The following is a 13,958-nucleotide window of genomic DNA, read 5'->3' on the forward strand; positions in this document are numbered from 1 at the left end:
CCATTGAGAAGAGGCGGAGCGAGGCGCTGATTGGTGGAGGCGCGGAGGGGGCGTGTCCCAGCTGCCTAGGCTAGGCGCGCGGCTTCCCGCGCGGAACCGGGACCACGATCGGGATCGGGGCTGGGATCGGGAGCAGGATCCGGATCAGGGATCGGGACCAGGATCGGGCCGGTAGGGGCCGTGCGGGGCCGGCAGCGGGGCCAGGGCCAGGGGTGGCAGGACGGGAAGGGGCAGCTGCTGGGCCCCCGCAGCCTTGCGCAGCCCCGGGAACCTGCCTGAAGCCAGCCCCTGCCCCTTCCTCGCCGCCACCCGGCTCCTCCGGCAGCGGCTTGGCACGGGCCGGGCACAGGCGAGCCAAGCGGGGCGCTTAATAACCCGCTCACGGCTCCCTGCTGGCCGCCCGGGGGCACGGATAACAAGGCGTGCGGCCGGGGGGAGAGGGGCTGTCACGGCTGCTGCGGGGCTTGGGGGCTGCGCGGTGAGGCTCGCAGCGGTCACACCGCGTTTAAACGTGAGGCTGAGCAAGAGGGAAAGGTGTTAGTCAAGCTGCCGATCTGTTGTGCTCCATTAAACGCTTGGACATGAAGCTGGCTGGGCAGTGCAGGGGGGTGGCGGTGGTGGGAGGGTGTGAGGAATGGCCCAATCCACAGCTACCAAACCCGCCTGAAATCAGCAGGGAAACACCGAGAGCTGTCGGTTCCTTCCTCCCCCAGCAGGTCCCCGCTGCGGTCGCTCCTTCTGCGTTGCTGGGGAAGATGCAGGACGGGAGCAGACCACCCAGGGGCATGGCGCAGAAGCCCCCAGCCCCTGCACGTGCCACCACGTCCCCTCTCCGCTTGCAGGTGACATCGGACGCAGCAGCAGATGGCGAACTCGGCAGCGAACTCGGGCCTCCCTAGCGCGGAGCTCTGGGCCTCCCACAACAAGATGGTGATGGAGCCGCTCGACAGCAACGACCCGGAGGTGAGAGCCCCCTCATGGCACAGCAGCCGCTGGGGACAGTGACCTCCTCGGGACAGGGTCCAAGGCTGAGCTGGCGGGACTCGTCCATCCTCTGTGCGAGAGGAGAGAGGGCATCCTCCTGCAGGGCATCCTCCAGCCACCTGCAGCCACGGGGCTGTAACTTCTCAGCTGCTGCTCACCCCCCCTGCCTGAGGCTCAGATGTTTGCGCCAGGCCCAGCTCTCGCTGTAGCCACCCAGCAGCTGCCCTCAGCTCGAACCCAAGTGCCACATGAATTATCTGACAGCTGCACGGCAGGTAGAAGCCCCAAGATGTGGCAGGACATGGCTGGGATCAGCTGCACCAAGAAGGGATCTCCTCTCCCTCCTCCAGTACCTTTCCGGGCTGCTCTCCGTTGCCCTGTCCCTTCCGAGGGTGCATCCCATCTGCTTCTCTCCCCTCCCAAAGGTTCACAGCATCATCAAGAAGGAGAAGCAGCGGCAGAGGCTGGGGCTGGAGTTGATCGCGTCGGAGAACTTTGCGAGCCGAGCGGTTCTGGAGGCCCTGGGATCCTGCCTGAACAACAAATACTCCGAGGGCTACCCAGGACAGAGGTACGGGGCTGGGGAGAGCCTGACCCACTCCAAAGCCCTGCAGGGAAGGGAAAGGAACCACCCACGCTGCCACGTCCCCCTGGAGATCTTATCTCTGGTCCACGTCCTGGTGCTGGCAGCCAAGCTCCCCCAGGGCAGGATTTGACCCTCTCAGCTCCTGTCCTTGGCCACGTGCTGGACAATCAGCAGGGTCACAGCTGTGGCAGCTGCTGTAAACACGGCACCATCCTGTTCTCCCCCGCTGGCACAGCACTGGGCACACATTTCTAAATAAATGGTTCGGTTTGAATCCCCTGAGGTTTGCCCTACTTTCCGGCAGGTACTACGGCGGGACCGAGTTTGTAGACGAGCTGGAAAGGCTGTGTCAGAAGCGAGCCCTGCAGGCGTACCGCCTCGACCCCCAGAAGTGGGGCGTCAACGTCCAGCCCTACTCAGGTAACGGTGCCCTCGGGACAGCCAGGCTGGGCTGCGCCATCCCAACACCCGTAACCGCCCCTGTGTGCTCCCACCGCAGGCTCCCCCGCCAACTTCGCCGTGTACACGGCCTTGGTGGAGCCTCACGGCAGGATCATGGGGCTGGACCTGCCCGACGGGGGCCACCTGACGCACGGGTTCATGACGGACAAGAAGAAGATCTCTGCCACCTCCGTCTTCTTCGAGTCCATGCCCTACAAGGTACGGATGGAGAGCTGCTGGGGCCAGGGCACAGCCGTCGTAATTTCAAGAGGCAGCGTTGCTTAGGAGCAACAGCAGCTGGTCTTCACCCACAGGAGGCTGAATCCTCCTCCTCTTCTCCTCCCAGGTCAACCCCAAGACGGGTTACATCGACTATGACCGCCTGGAGGAGAACGCCCGCCTGTTCCACCCCAAGCTGATCATAGCAGGTAGGGCTCAGCCCTTAAAACAAACTGGGGTCGCTCCCTGACGCCAGCGCCAAGAGACCTCTGACACATCCGTGCTGGCAGGAGCTCGAGTCCTCACCTGCGTTGTCCCAATCCTGGGCGGTCCCAGGGCCCCCCAGCACCCTCTCGTGTCCCCACCACGTGCCCTCTCCCCGCAGGCGTCAGCTGCTACTCGCGCAACCTGGACTACGCCCGCATGCGGAAGATCGCCGACGCCAACGGCGCCTACCTCATGGCCGACATGGCCCACATCAGCGGGCTGGTGGCCGCCGGCGTCGTGCCCTCGCCCTTCGACCACTGCGACGTCGTCTCCACCACCACGCACAAGACCCTGCGGGGCTGCAGGGCCGGCATGATCTTCTACCGCAAAGGTGCCTGAGCTGCCCGGGGGGAGCTGCAGGGCTGAGCTCCTTCCTGCCCCAGTGGAAGGGCAGAGGGGTCTGGGGCCTCCTGCGAGCAGCTGGGGAGCTTCGGAGGCCTGGAGCTGAAGAGGAACAACCTCAGCTCCTTCTCTGAGTCGCTGGAGGGCGAAAGAAGGGGGCTGAGCCGCCTGGTGAGCCCCGCCGCCCTCCCCTCCCGCAGGCACCCGCAGCGTGGACCCCAAGACGGGCAAGGAAACGCTCTACAACCTGGAGAGCCTCATCAACCAGGCGGTCTTCCCCGGGCTGCAGGGGGGCCCGCACAACCACGCCATCGCAGGTACGCAGCGCTGGTGGCGGCCCGGACTTGCGTTGGCAGTGCCGCACAGCCCCGCCAGCGCCGCACAGCCCCGCCAGCTCTGCCAAAGACCCTCCGAAAGCTTTTGGAAGCCCCCCAGGACTCACCCCCCCCGCTTTGCCTCCCCGCAGGCATCGCCGTGGCGCTGCGGCAGGCCATGACGCCCGAGTTCAAGGCGTACCAGCAGCAGGTGGTGGCCAACTGCAGGGCGCTCGCGGCGGCGCTGATGGAGCTGGGCTACGACATTGTCACGGGTAAGGAGCGCGCGGCGGCACCGGGCTGGCTCCTCCGCGTGGTCCCGGGTCCGAGCCAGGCCACCAGGGTATACATGCACGGAGGTGATGGGCAGGGCACGGCTGTAGCAGCTCCTCAGGACTCTAAAACTATTCCTTAACGCTTGTGCCAAGCAGCCCCTTCCCCAGAAAGGCACCCTTCTGCCCTCCAGCTCGGGGGCAGGCCCCGGTGAATTTCCCACGCCTTTTCTTGCTTTGATTTCAAGCAGGAGCAGTCTTTACCCCAACCTCCCGTCTTTGCAGGGGGCTCCGACAACCACCTCATTCTCCTGGACCTGCGCAGCAGAGGCACGGACGGCGGCCGGGCCGAGCGGGTGCTGGAGCTCTGCTCCATCGCCTGCAACAAGAACACGTGCCCCGGTAGGCACCCCGCAAACTCCACCGCATCCCGTCCCCTGCGCTGGGCTTCCCCAGTGCCTCCCGCTCCCAGCTGGCCCCAGGGGCACTCGGAGCTCCCCGCGGGGCTCCCGCTGCCCGGCTCGCTCACTCCCTCGTTCTGCTGCAGGGGACGTCAGCGCCCTGCGCCCCAGCGGTCTGCGTTTCGGGACGCCGGCTCTCACCTCCCGCGGCTTCCAGCAGGATGATTTCCGCATGGTGGCTCAGTACATCCACAGAGGTGAGGCTGGGGGCAGCCGGGACACCAGGGGCCGGGCTCGTGGCTGTGCGGGGCCGAGTCACAGCTCCAGCCTGGGAGCAGCTCCTCCGGGAGAGCCGCTGTACTGGAAGCAGGCAAGATGTGGGCTAAGCTGGGCAGCGTCCCCCCCCCCCCAGGAATGGGTGAGGGAGAGCACACAAGCGAGGAATCCCTGCCCCAGCTGCACTTCGGGATGTGGGAGAGGACATCTGGCCACAGCTGGGGCCAGCCAAACCCTCCGCAGCCTCACCACTACGCTGGCAGCGGGCTGAGAGCCTGGATTAGAATCTTGCTTCTGGCAGCCTCGGTCCCGCTGCCCTCACGGGTCCCCCGGTCCCATTTCCTGGGACGGGACACGTTACGAGGCAGCAAGCGCCTCGCAGCCCTGCTCCTCTCCTCTCACAGGCATCTCGGGGAGCAGCCCCAGCCCTATGAGAGCTGGGATTCCCCGTGGCAGGGCTGGGAGAGCCGCTGGATGCGGCAGCTGCGGGCGCAGGCAGCGGTGCTGCGGCCGTGAGGGCTGAGCCGTCTCCCACCCCGCAGGGATCGAGCTGACGCTGCGGGTGCAGAACGACATGAGCCCCAAGGCCACGCTGAAGGAGTTCAAGGAGAAGCTGGAGGAGGAGAAATACCAGAAGGAGCTCAAGGCGCTGAAGGTGGAGGTGGAAGCCTTCGCGGCGACCTTCCCGCTCCCAGGGCTGCCCGTCCTGTAAGGGGAAGCGCCCAGAGCCACGAACCCAAGACCGCGGCACAAACACCCCCAGCCCCCGAGCCCTGCACCCCAGAGCCTCCTCCCTGCTGCTGGCAGCGGCTCGGTGCAGCAGCAGACCCCAGCACATCCTCGTTTGGCTCTTCCTCACCCCGTTTCGGAGGCAGGAACCCCTCTGAGCACAGCCCCCTGCACGGGCACACCAGCACCAGATGTTACCGGGGGGGGGTCTGAGCAGAAGGAACCCCCCCCCCCCCCCCAGCCTCGGACAGATTTGGGTTTCCTCCAGCTCTGCCCGCCGGTGGGAGCAGCAGAGGAGGTTACAGCCCTGCCTGGCACGGCTGTCCCTGCCAAACCCCCCCTCCTGGAGCCAGCACCTTAAAAAGCCTTCCTGGCTTCAGCGTCCCAGCCTTGCCTTCGGATGCGTGCAGCAGCTCTGCCTTCGTGCCTCCCAGCCTCCACGTGCCTGGACGAGGCCAAGCCTCGTCGCAGATCCCCCGGGAACAGCCCTCCTGGGACTGCTCGGCCACCGCCGCTGCCAGCACCAGCCCTCGGCTCCAGGGGCTTCTCAGAGCTCCGCGCACAAACCTTGGGCAGAACCCTTTGTCGATAAGCACAGGAAAATTAAGAAGCCTTTCACCGCGTGACAAGAATGACGAGCTTTAAAAAAATAACAACCCGGTTCTTTTGTGTTTTGTTTTTTTTTTTTTTGTATTTCAAAAATATCTGAACCCAAATAAATAATTATTTTCTTTTTTAAAAGTACATTTCTCAGACTGGTCGTTTGGTGTTAACTCTTGTGCGGGAACACGAAGGGCACGACACTGAGACATGCTGCTGGGATCCCTCCCGGTCACACTCGCTCTAACTACTGACGCAAGCATTCGGCACACACGGGCACGCACACGTAACTCAACATGCAGGAGTAGGATACAGTGCTTTAAAATAAGATGAGAATTCCTCCTGGCGGCCCTCGGAGGCGGCTCTGAGCCCAGCCCCATCCCCATCCACGCCCGCCCCGTGCCGGGGCGAGCAGCGGGGCCGGGTACCCTGTGTTTCTGCCTTCCAGTGAAACGCACCTCGGCGGGCAGGGTTGGGACCCCCCCGCAGCTCCGGCAGCAGGCGCAAAGCTCCCTCGAGAAGCAGGGTGGGGGCTGTCGCCCGATCCCATTTACGGGCACCTTTCCAAAAGGCCGCCACAAGCCCCCGCGTCCCGCCGCGGGTCCTGCCCGGCTCTCCCAGACACCAAAACCAGCAGCGGGGGCCTCCGGTGCTGAACGAAACCCCAAAACCGTGCCTGGGGGGAGGGAGCCGTCAGCTCTCCCTGCTCCGGCGCCTGTCCCACCCCTTCCCAAATGGTTAATATTGCTGGAGTAGAGGCAGTGCTTCCCTAGCCAAGGCAAGGCGGCTCGGGAGCTGCTAAGAAGTGGTTGCTAGCGGCCGAAGGTAAATCCGAGCGCTATCCTCTGAGAAAGGAAACTGCAGGGTTAGCAGCGCCTCCTCCTATGGCTGACCATCCTCGCAGCGGGGCGCAAAGCGGCTCAGAGCACGAGCAAGCAGGGGGAGCTCCAGGGGAGGAGAGGGGCACAAACGCAGCCCCGCAGCCAGCCCCGGGAGGCCTCGGCGCTGATGAATTCGCCGGAGAAAGCTGTTCCCCCCCGCCCGGCGGCGAGGAGGGAGCCGCAGGCAGCATGCAGGAGGCTCAGGGCTGGAGGATCGAGAGCTTCGCCTGCGGACGTTGGGAGCCAGTGAGGTAACAGCCAGGGCGAGGGAAGCGTCTTAAAGTGCCGACAGAGGGGCCTGCACCGTGCAGGCGGATGGGAGAGATGGGAAAATGAGAGGACAGGAGCTGGGCTCCGGAACCAGCAGCGGCACTCCGGCTCCCCTCCACCGCCACCTCCGTCGGGAGCTGCGGGAGCGTCGGTGCCACGGGCCGGCGAGCTCCGGGGTTACCGGCTCCACGTCCCGAGCCAGTTCTGGAAGGGCTCCCAGGCTCCTCACAGCCGCCGGTAACACAGGGCTCCCGTTTCACACCAGGCCACGGTCCCCGGAAAGCCCCCGAGGCGTCCTCCCGAATTGAGAGGCGCTTCGTGGCGGAGATGAAGCGGGTCAGGCAGGTGGGGGTGCCAGGACTGCCCAGCACAGCCTCGCACGGCACTCCTGCCGGGTGGGCGGAGGGAGAAGCCGGCGGTGACTTGCCCGCCGCTGCACGAGGGCGGCTGAATCCTGCAGGTAAAGGCCGCCGGGCGCGAAACCAGCCGTCCCTGAGCATCCACCCCGCCCTGATCCCGAGCTGTCCGCCTGCAGGAAGAGACACGTGAGTCAGCGGGAAGAGTCCGTCCCTTCCTCCTCAAACCCGGACGCCACCAGGACGTCTTCCAGCGCCGAACACGAGCCGCCGTGAACAGAGCCACGGCTCCGGTGGGCTGCGGGGAGCCGAGGACCGCCTGGTGCCGCCGGAGGTGCTCCTTCCCCCAGGGATCCTCGCCTCCAGGCTGGAAGTTGCTCAGACGCAGACGGATCAAGACTTCGGGAAGCGTTCTCCGCAGACACGAGCTCTTCACCAGCGGACCCGGCTCACACGTGACAGCAGCGTACGGGGAGGGCCCAGAACGCAAAGGGGAAGGTTCTGAGCACGCCGTGAGGGCGCGCAGCCCGCGCAGGCAGCAGCTGACGTGCCGGCATCCCACTCACCTTCGGCAACGGCGACGCCACGCCGCTTCCCGGCTGCGCCCCAGAAATGCCCCAAAGAGCCCCCTCCCGGCCTGGGAAACCCCTCCGGAGAGCGCGAGGAGCTGCAGCAGCCCCGCTGCCTCGCTGCCAGTCCCTACAAGTAGTGCTGGTATTTCGACCAAACCCTCCGCCCCGCGAGGAGCCTCCTCAGCTCCCCCAAGAGCCCTTTCCAGGCGGGGAAGAGGCGGCCGTGGGACGGAAAGCGTGGGTGCTGGCGGCAGGAGGACGGCAAGGCCCCCGGGGAACTCCCTGCCTTCGGGGCACTTGGTTTCAGAGGCGTTATCCCAGCACGTTCCAGCGGGGTCGAGGTGGTGCTGCCAAACCCCAGACCGCCCAAACTTCCCCAGGCACACGGAAGGGTCGCGTTCATCTCGTAAGGGCACGGCTGTTCTCACCACATCATCGGAAGAGCGCTAAGAAGAAATAAAAGCAAGGCTCTTCTCCCAGCAAGGCTCTGCCCCGTGCGGAACCACCCCGGCACGAGAGGTAGGTGAGCCCTGGCAAAGGCTCGGCGACAAAATTCATCGGCCCAGCCAGAAGCAGCACGCTGCGACGCTGACCCTGCTCTGCCACGGAGGTCAGCTGCCCCACAGAAAGAGAAAAAAAGCTGCATGGATCCAAGGTGGAACCCAGAGCTTTCCTCCCAGACCTCTCCCGGGTGCTCAGCAGAGCTTCAGCTGGACCGCGCCGCTCGTTTCCCCCTCGCAAAAAGCACCTCAGAAATAAGCCTCCCGCCTCCGCTCAGCTCCCGCCTCTCCTTAGGAGGCCGCCCTCGGCCTCAAAAGCTCCGCGGGTTCCTGGTCTCCCTTCTGCGGAGAAGCAGGCCTGCCTTCACGGCTGGCCCAGGGCCGAGCGACATCGGGAAGCGCCAGGAAGCTCGGGGGATGCAGAGGGACGTTGCCAGCTACCGCTTCACGCCGGTAACCGCCCGCTGCCGTCCTGCCAGGGAGCTGCTGCGGGCACAGCGGGGCCACCCCACGCTCACGTCAGACTCTGCTGGGTTTTAAAACCTTCCCTGCTGGGTTAAAACCTTCCCGGGCCTCTGTGTTTCCCCTCGGATCTCCAACCCGGCTCCGCAGAAGGGAGCGAGAGCACTTTGGGCTCTGGCAGAAGCGTGGATACCTGGGGGCAGCACCCCCCCCACGTGCCGCTCCCAGCCCGTCGCCCTCTCCGCGCCACGACGCCCCGGGATGCCACCAGGAGACCCCTCAGAAGCCAGCGCTGTCCCTCCTAACCCTCCTAGCCCAGCGGTCTAGGTGACGGAACGCCTCCCATCTCGACAGGGAAACCAGGACCAATTCAGTCCCCCAGAGGCCGATTTCTGGGGAGCGGAGACGCTCGCGGACACGCCGGCTCCTCCGCCCCTCCCTGACGGGCTGGCATCAACGTCAAGCACGCGCGATCGGCGCCAGGACCCGAGTGTGCGGGCGGCCGGCCCGCGAGAGGCTAGATTTTGTACAAAAAGCTGGGAACATAGTCAAATCTGAGCAGGGGGTTCCCCCCCCGGCCGGGTTCCTGAATGTAGCGCAGCTTCAGCAGCTCGGCTAAATACTGCACGATTTTGATATCCTCGTTGGCGAGGCCCAGGTGGTGCTTCAGGAAGTTCACCCTGCGGCTCGCGACGGCTTCCTCCGGCTCCCTTTCAGCGATGGGAAGGTGCAGGTGGTGGCAGAAGGTGAAGAGGAAGGCTTTGGAGCACAGCTGGGTGAGGACGCTCTGGACGTGCATGTAGTAGGTGCTGCCTCGCTTGATCTGGGTGCGGTGGTCGGCCAGCCGGGCCACCACGGCGCCTTTGTAGAGGGGGCAGCGCAGGGTCTTGCTGTCGGCGTCCAGGATGCTCACGTAGCGGCTGTAGCGGCTCAGGGCGTGCAGCACGTTCACCCCCGCGGGGGACGCGGTCCTGAAACGACAACAGAGAGGTCAGGGCTGGAGGAGACCCGCGGGACGCGCTGCAGCCTGCCCGTGCCCGCACCGCACGCGTTTTTCCCTCTGTCTTAATTACCCGCGGGGTCTCTCGTGGGTTCACAAAGCCTGGCGTGGCAGAGGACGGCCAAACAGCCTCCCCGGTCCACCAGAGCCCAAGGAAATCTCGTCCTCCCGGACCCCCCCCCCCCCCCCCCACGCACTGATCGGCGCTGCGGGCGCTGCTCCCAGCACGTGTTGCCCTCTGGGGCAGTTCCTCCCTCGCAGCCACAGAAACGAGGACAGGGAGGCAGCGAAGGGACGTCTCTGGCGGCCAGAAGCGGATCTGGCGGCTCCTGGGTGCGGCAGCAAGAACCAGGAACCGCCTTGCCACCGAGTTCTGCTTTCCCCCCACGTGGCTGCCTGGGGAGGGAGCTGCCCCGGGGCGAGGAACAACCCCTCTGCCCTCCCCTTGCACAGGGAGCCCTCCGCAAAGCAGAACGTTCCCTGGGCATTTCTCACCCAGGTGCAAATCCCCCCCCTGGCGTGTGCTCACCCTGTAGGATTACTCACCAAGCCTCAATTATCGTTATTTAAATGCAAATCATGAGCCCACGCAACCTCTTCTGCTCCTCAGCTCCGTCTGGCTCGGATCTCCCCGGGAGAAGCAGCCCGGGAGCACCCCGAGAAGCAGCCCGGGAGCACCCCGTGCTGGTGCGAGAGCTGTCCCCGTGCCCAGGCAGCTCGGGGAGGTGCAGCAGCCCTAGAGCCGCGCTGGAATCGTTCCTTTGGCCTCCGAGTTCCTTCCCAAGGCCCCCTACGGAGGGTTTGCTGAGGGCACCTGCCTCCAGCTCCAGGCTTACCCCCCTCTCCGTGGAACGTTAATTTTGCGGCTGGCACAACCTTACCGGCAGCTCCTCGGCACGCTTTTGTTTCTGAAAATAGCACCAAACCGCTCCAACGCTCGGGGCCTTTAAAGACCTCGCCAGCAGACGGAGCCGGGAAGGAGCTGCGGGCACAGCCCTCAGCCTCCCCGGCACAGAAACCAGGGCGAGCACCCAGCTGGGGCGCTGCGGGCGGCCACAACGCCCAGAGACGGCAGGCGAAGCCGCCCAGGAAGCAGATTCCTGCGTCTGGACTCCGTCGGGAGCCGCTCCGGCCCGGCTCTGAGCCACGGGCGTCCTTCTTGCCGCTCCCCTTTTTTTCCTCAGGACCCCGGGAGCTGAGCAATCGCTGCTTGAGAGCGTCAGCTCTGCGGCCGCCTGCTCGGGCTGGGTGCCGGGGGAAGGATGTTTCCCTTCCGTGATGCTCTGAGCGGGAGCTTCCCCTGTAGCTGAGCCGCGGTTCCAACTCCAGGGCCCGCTGAGCTCCTCGGGTTTTTTTTTTTCCTGCGCTAAAGCACATCGTCAACGTACTTCCATACCTGCAGCCCCCCTCCGAGAGGGTCCGGCAGCACAGCAAGCTCTGCACCTCCGTCCTTCAGCAGAATTACAGCCGCCACAGGACATCCGCTCCGGCACAAGCTACTCCTCGGGTTTCTGACCCATTTCGGACCTCCCGCCCCCGCTGCCGTGCGTTACCACCTCGTTAGGGTCTGCGTGGGGGAAGGCTCCCCGTATCAAAGCACCCACCTCAGGAAAACATAGCTAGAAAGGTTTTCCGGAGCTGGAAACGTTGGAAGGGTTTTGGAAGGAGCCGGGAGGGGGGGAGCAGAGCACGCAGGGAGCAGCCAGGAGCGCTCCGTTTTCAGGAAATCAGCAGGACTCGGCGCTCATTCCCCTGCTTCGCTAAACCAAGAGCTAAAACATCCCGAAACCTCCCGGCCGAACGAGTAGCCTGAGCCAGGCGAGACGCTCTGGAAGCTCGGCTCTCGGGCGAGGCTGTCTGTGAGGGAGCAACCCCAGCACCCTCCTACAGGCACAGCCCAGCAGCAGAAATCGGAGGCGGCCGTGGAGGCGATCGCGCAAGGAGGACGCCCCCCGCGCGCCAAACCCTCCCCGAAACCCTCGCTTAGGGGGACCGCGTTTTTTTTTTCACCCTACACCTCAACTCCGCGCAGCCAATTTACCTCTGGAGCCCGATCAGCTTCCACTTCTGGAAATCCACCACGTGCAGCGGGGCCGCGACCCAGTGCTTCACGGGCTTGGCGTGAACGCCGCAGCCGGGCACGAAGATGGAGAGGGCGGTCACCAGCTTCTTCACCATCGCCTCGTCCTCGCCCAGCACGATCAGGGTCCTCCCGCTGAGCAGGGAGTAGATGGCGGGGTGGGCGAAGGGGTACTGCCTGATGAAGCGCAGCGCGTTCTGCCCGGCCTTTTTTTTGTGCCTCTCGCTCGCCGGGCACGGGGGGTGAGCGGGAGACGGCGTGCGGTCGGAGCAGGTGGAGGCGGCGCTGCTGATGTAGCTCGCCGAGTCCGAGCACTCGTCCAGGCTGGTCCCGCTGAGCTCCCGGCCGCCCGTCGGGTAGCGCGAGTCGAGTTCGTGGGGTAGGAGCCCTCCCGGCCCGCCCTCGGGCTCGGCTTGCCGGGAGGGCTGCGGGGGGATCCGCACCACCCCGTCCTCGTCGCACAGCTTGTGGGCCAGGCTGGGCAGGGGCTCGAGGAAGCGGGGGCTCTCCTTGCCGATGCAGCAGGCAGAATCGACCCGCGCCGGGTTTTCCGGGTTGGAGCCGTCCTCCCGCTCGTCGGCGTCGTCTGGGTTTAACCTGGGGGCGAAGCGAAGGCCTCCCTCCTCATCGTCAGCGTAAGGTTCCTCGTTAATGGCACTTGGGTAGCTCGCTTTGAAGTCTTCCGGGATGAGCGCCTCGGAGGGGCAGGTGCTGAGGACCTCGATGCTGTCCTCGCTGACGGTCCTCCTGCTGCCCACCTTGCTCCTGCCCACCTGGGGGCTGGGGCTGATGGGCAGGCTGGCCTGGCTCTCCGATTTGGTCAGCCCCGAGGCAGATCTCTCGGTTCCGAGAACCTCGATGCTCTCACCGCTGCTGATGCTGCCTTTAATGTCGGCATCGAGATAGTCCAGGTTCTCCTGGTGCTCAAAAGTCACGGGCTCGGTCATCGCGGGCTCCGGAGGGTCGTCGATGTCCTGCTCCATCTTGATGGGCACGCACTCCACGCTGGACTTGTAGGACCCCAGGCTGATGACCACTTTGGGGGCGGGGGACTCCCCCGAGCCCTTTCCGTCGACGGCATCCTGACCGAGTTCCTGGCAGCCTCGGTCCCGCTTTTCAGGTGCTTTTTCATCTAGCAGAGACGCGTCTTCAAAGAGGAAGTTGGTCACGCTTTGCTGCTTCAGCAGCGCCCGGCTGATCTGGTTTGTCAGGAGGTAGCACACGTCGCCCCTGAACGTCCTCTCGATCTGATGCAGCTGGTCCAGGGTCTGGGTGAAAAAATAAATATCGCAGAGCTCCTCCAGCGTTTTCAGCTTCTTGTCGAAGCACTTGGCCGACTTGGCTTTGATGAGTTTGGGGGTGTAGGAGGGCACGTGGGAGTAGGGGATGGGCTCGCCCGGCTCGGCGAGGTCGGAGGCAGCCAGGTCCTGATCGCTGCCCACGCTGGCCTGGTCCGGGGCGCACTCGGGCTCGTAGGGGTGGAAGTCGGAGTCCTTCAGCTTCCTGTAGGGGTAGGACCGGATCTGCTTCAGCAGGTCTTGGTGCTCGATGATGGACTTCTCCACGCTGGCCAGCTCGTTGGCCTTTTCGATGGCTTGGGTGGTGTAGTACCCTTTGTCGTTGGCTTTCTTCTGTATCTCGGTCTCGTTGTGCAGCACGCTCCTGGTGTAATCGAGGTCCTTCAGCTTCTTCTCCAGCTCGCTGGCGAAAGCCTTCCTGTTCCCCGTCTTGAGGCACTCGGAGGCTTTGGAGAACTCGGCCGAGAGCTCCTGGAACTGCTGCATGATCTTGTGCTCGTCGGCGGAGATGTAGGCCATGCAGAAGGGCCGGACGAAGCCGCGGGCCTCCAGGTCGTAGAGCGTCAGGTGGTGCACGTAGGCGAAGGCGCCCTCCTTCGAGTCGCCCAGCACCACCTTGGAGTCCTCCACGAAGTTCAGCTTGGGGTAGGCGCAGCCCGGCGGGTGGCCCACGAAGGACGCCTGGTAGTCCACCGACATGATGCGCAGCGAGAAGTAATTGAGGTCGAAGCTGCCCGGCACCTTGGCGTCATCGGGGACGGTGAGCAGCGGCTGCGGCCCCACCTGCTCCGAGAACTCGGCGATGAGGATGAAGTCCCGCAGGAACTTGGAGCCCCCCGCCCTGGCCCAGGGGTTGGCGCCGTGCCCGCCGAAGGGCGCCAGGGGCACCGAGTACTCCTCGGGCAGCGGCGGCTCCCTCCACGCCTCGTCGCCCGCCGCCGCCGCCTCCTCCTCCTCCTGCCTCGCCAACGCCACCACGTCGGGGGCGCCGATCATAGCGCCCGGGCCCGGCTCCGGAGCCGCCGAGGCCGCCCGGGCAGCCCCGGCCCCGCTCCCCCCTCACCGCCGCCGCGGCCCCGCCGCCATCTTGGGCTCACATGACGCCCGC

At 65.2% G+C, this 13,958-nt stretch overlaps 2 protein-coding genes across 2 annotated transcripts; one reads left to right on the top strand and one right to left on the bottom strand.

Moving 5' to 3' along the window:
- The first annotated feature begins 23 nt into the window (after positions 1-23).
- SHMT1 (serine hydroxymethyltransferase 1) lies at positions 24-4,875 on the top strand. The gene is made up of 12 exons (XM_035339729.1): positions 24-171; positions 843-963; positions 1,410-1,555; positions 1,875-1,990; positions 2,070-2,230; positions 2,358-2,439; positions 2,616-2,828; positions 3,040-3,156; positions 3,306-3,428; positions 3,711-3,827; positions 3,973-4,083; positions 4,645-4,875. Exons 2-12 carry the CDS (start codon positions 865-867, stop codon positions 4,812-4,814), a joined length of 1,455 nt encoding a protein of 484 aa, XP_035195620.1. The 5' UTR covers positions 24-171; positions 843-864; the 3' UTR covers positions 4,815-4,875.
- Positions 4,876-8,900: 4,025 nt separating this feature from the next.
- Positions 8,901-13,953, bottom strand: SMCR8 (SMCR8-C9orf72 complex subunit). The gene is made up of 2 exons (XM_035339718.1): positions 11,514-13,953; positions 8,901-9,443 (listed from the first exon to the last, which is right to left on the bottom strand). The coding sequence occupies exons 1-2, from the start codon at positions 13,844-13,846 to the stop codon at positions 8,990-8,992; spliced, it is 2,787 nt and encodes a 928-aa protein (XP_035195609.1). The 5' UTR covers positions 13,847-13,953; the 3' UTR covers positions 8,901-8,989.
- Between the last annotated feature and the right edge of the window lie 5 nt (positions 13,954-13,958).

The sequence above is a fragment of the Oxyura jamaicensis genome, chromosome 14 (assembly GCF_011077185.1).
Source record: "Oxyura jamaicensis isolate SHBP4307 breed ruddy duck chromosome 14, BPBGC_Ojam_1.0, whole genome shotgun sequence".
NCBI lineage: Eukaryota > Metazoa > Chordata > Aves > Anseriformes > Anatidae > Oxyura > Oxyura jamaicensis.

What these genes read in the sequence shown, in the direction of transcription:
- SHMT1 (XM_035339729.1), top strand. Translation starts at nt 865, where the DNA reads ATGGCGAACTCGGCAGCGAACTCGGGCCTCCCTAGCGCGGAGCTCTGG. An exon ending in TCGACAGCAACGACCCGGAG is followed by an intron (nt 964 to 1,409) that starts GTGAGAGCCCCC and finishes CCCCTCCCAAAG; the next exon opens with GTTCACAGCATCATCAAGAA. An exon ending in CATGATCTTCTACCGCAAAG is followed by an intron (nt 2,829 to 3,039) that starts GTGCCTGAGCTG and finishes CCCCTCCCGCAG; the next exon opens with GCACCCGCAGCGTGGACCCC.
- SMCR8 (XM_035339718.1), bottom strand. Translation starts at nt 13,846, where the DNA reads ATGATCGGCGCCCCCGACGTGGTGGCGTTGGCGAGGCAGGAGGAGGAG. An exon ending in AAGCTGATCGGGCTCCAGAG is followed by an intron (nt 9,444 to 11,513) that starts GTAAATTGGCTG and finishes TTGTCGTTTCAG; the next exon opens with GACCGCGTCCCCCGCGGGGG.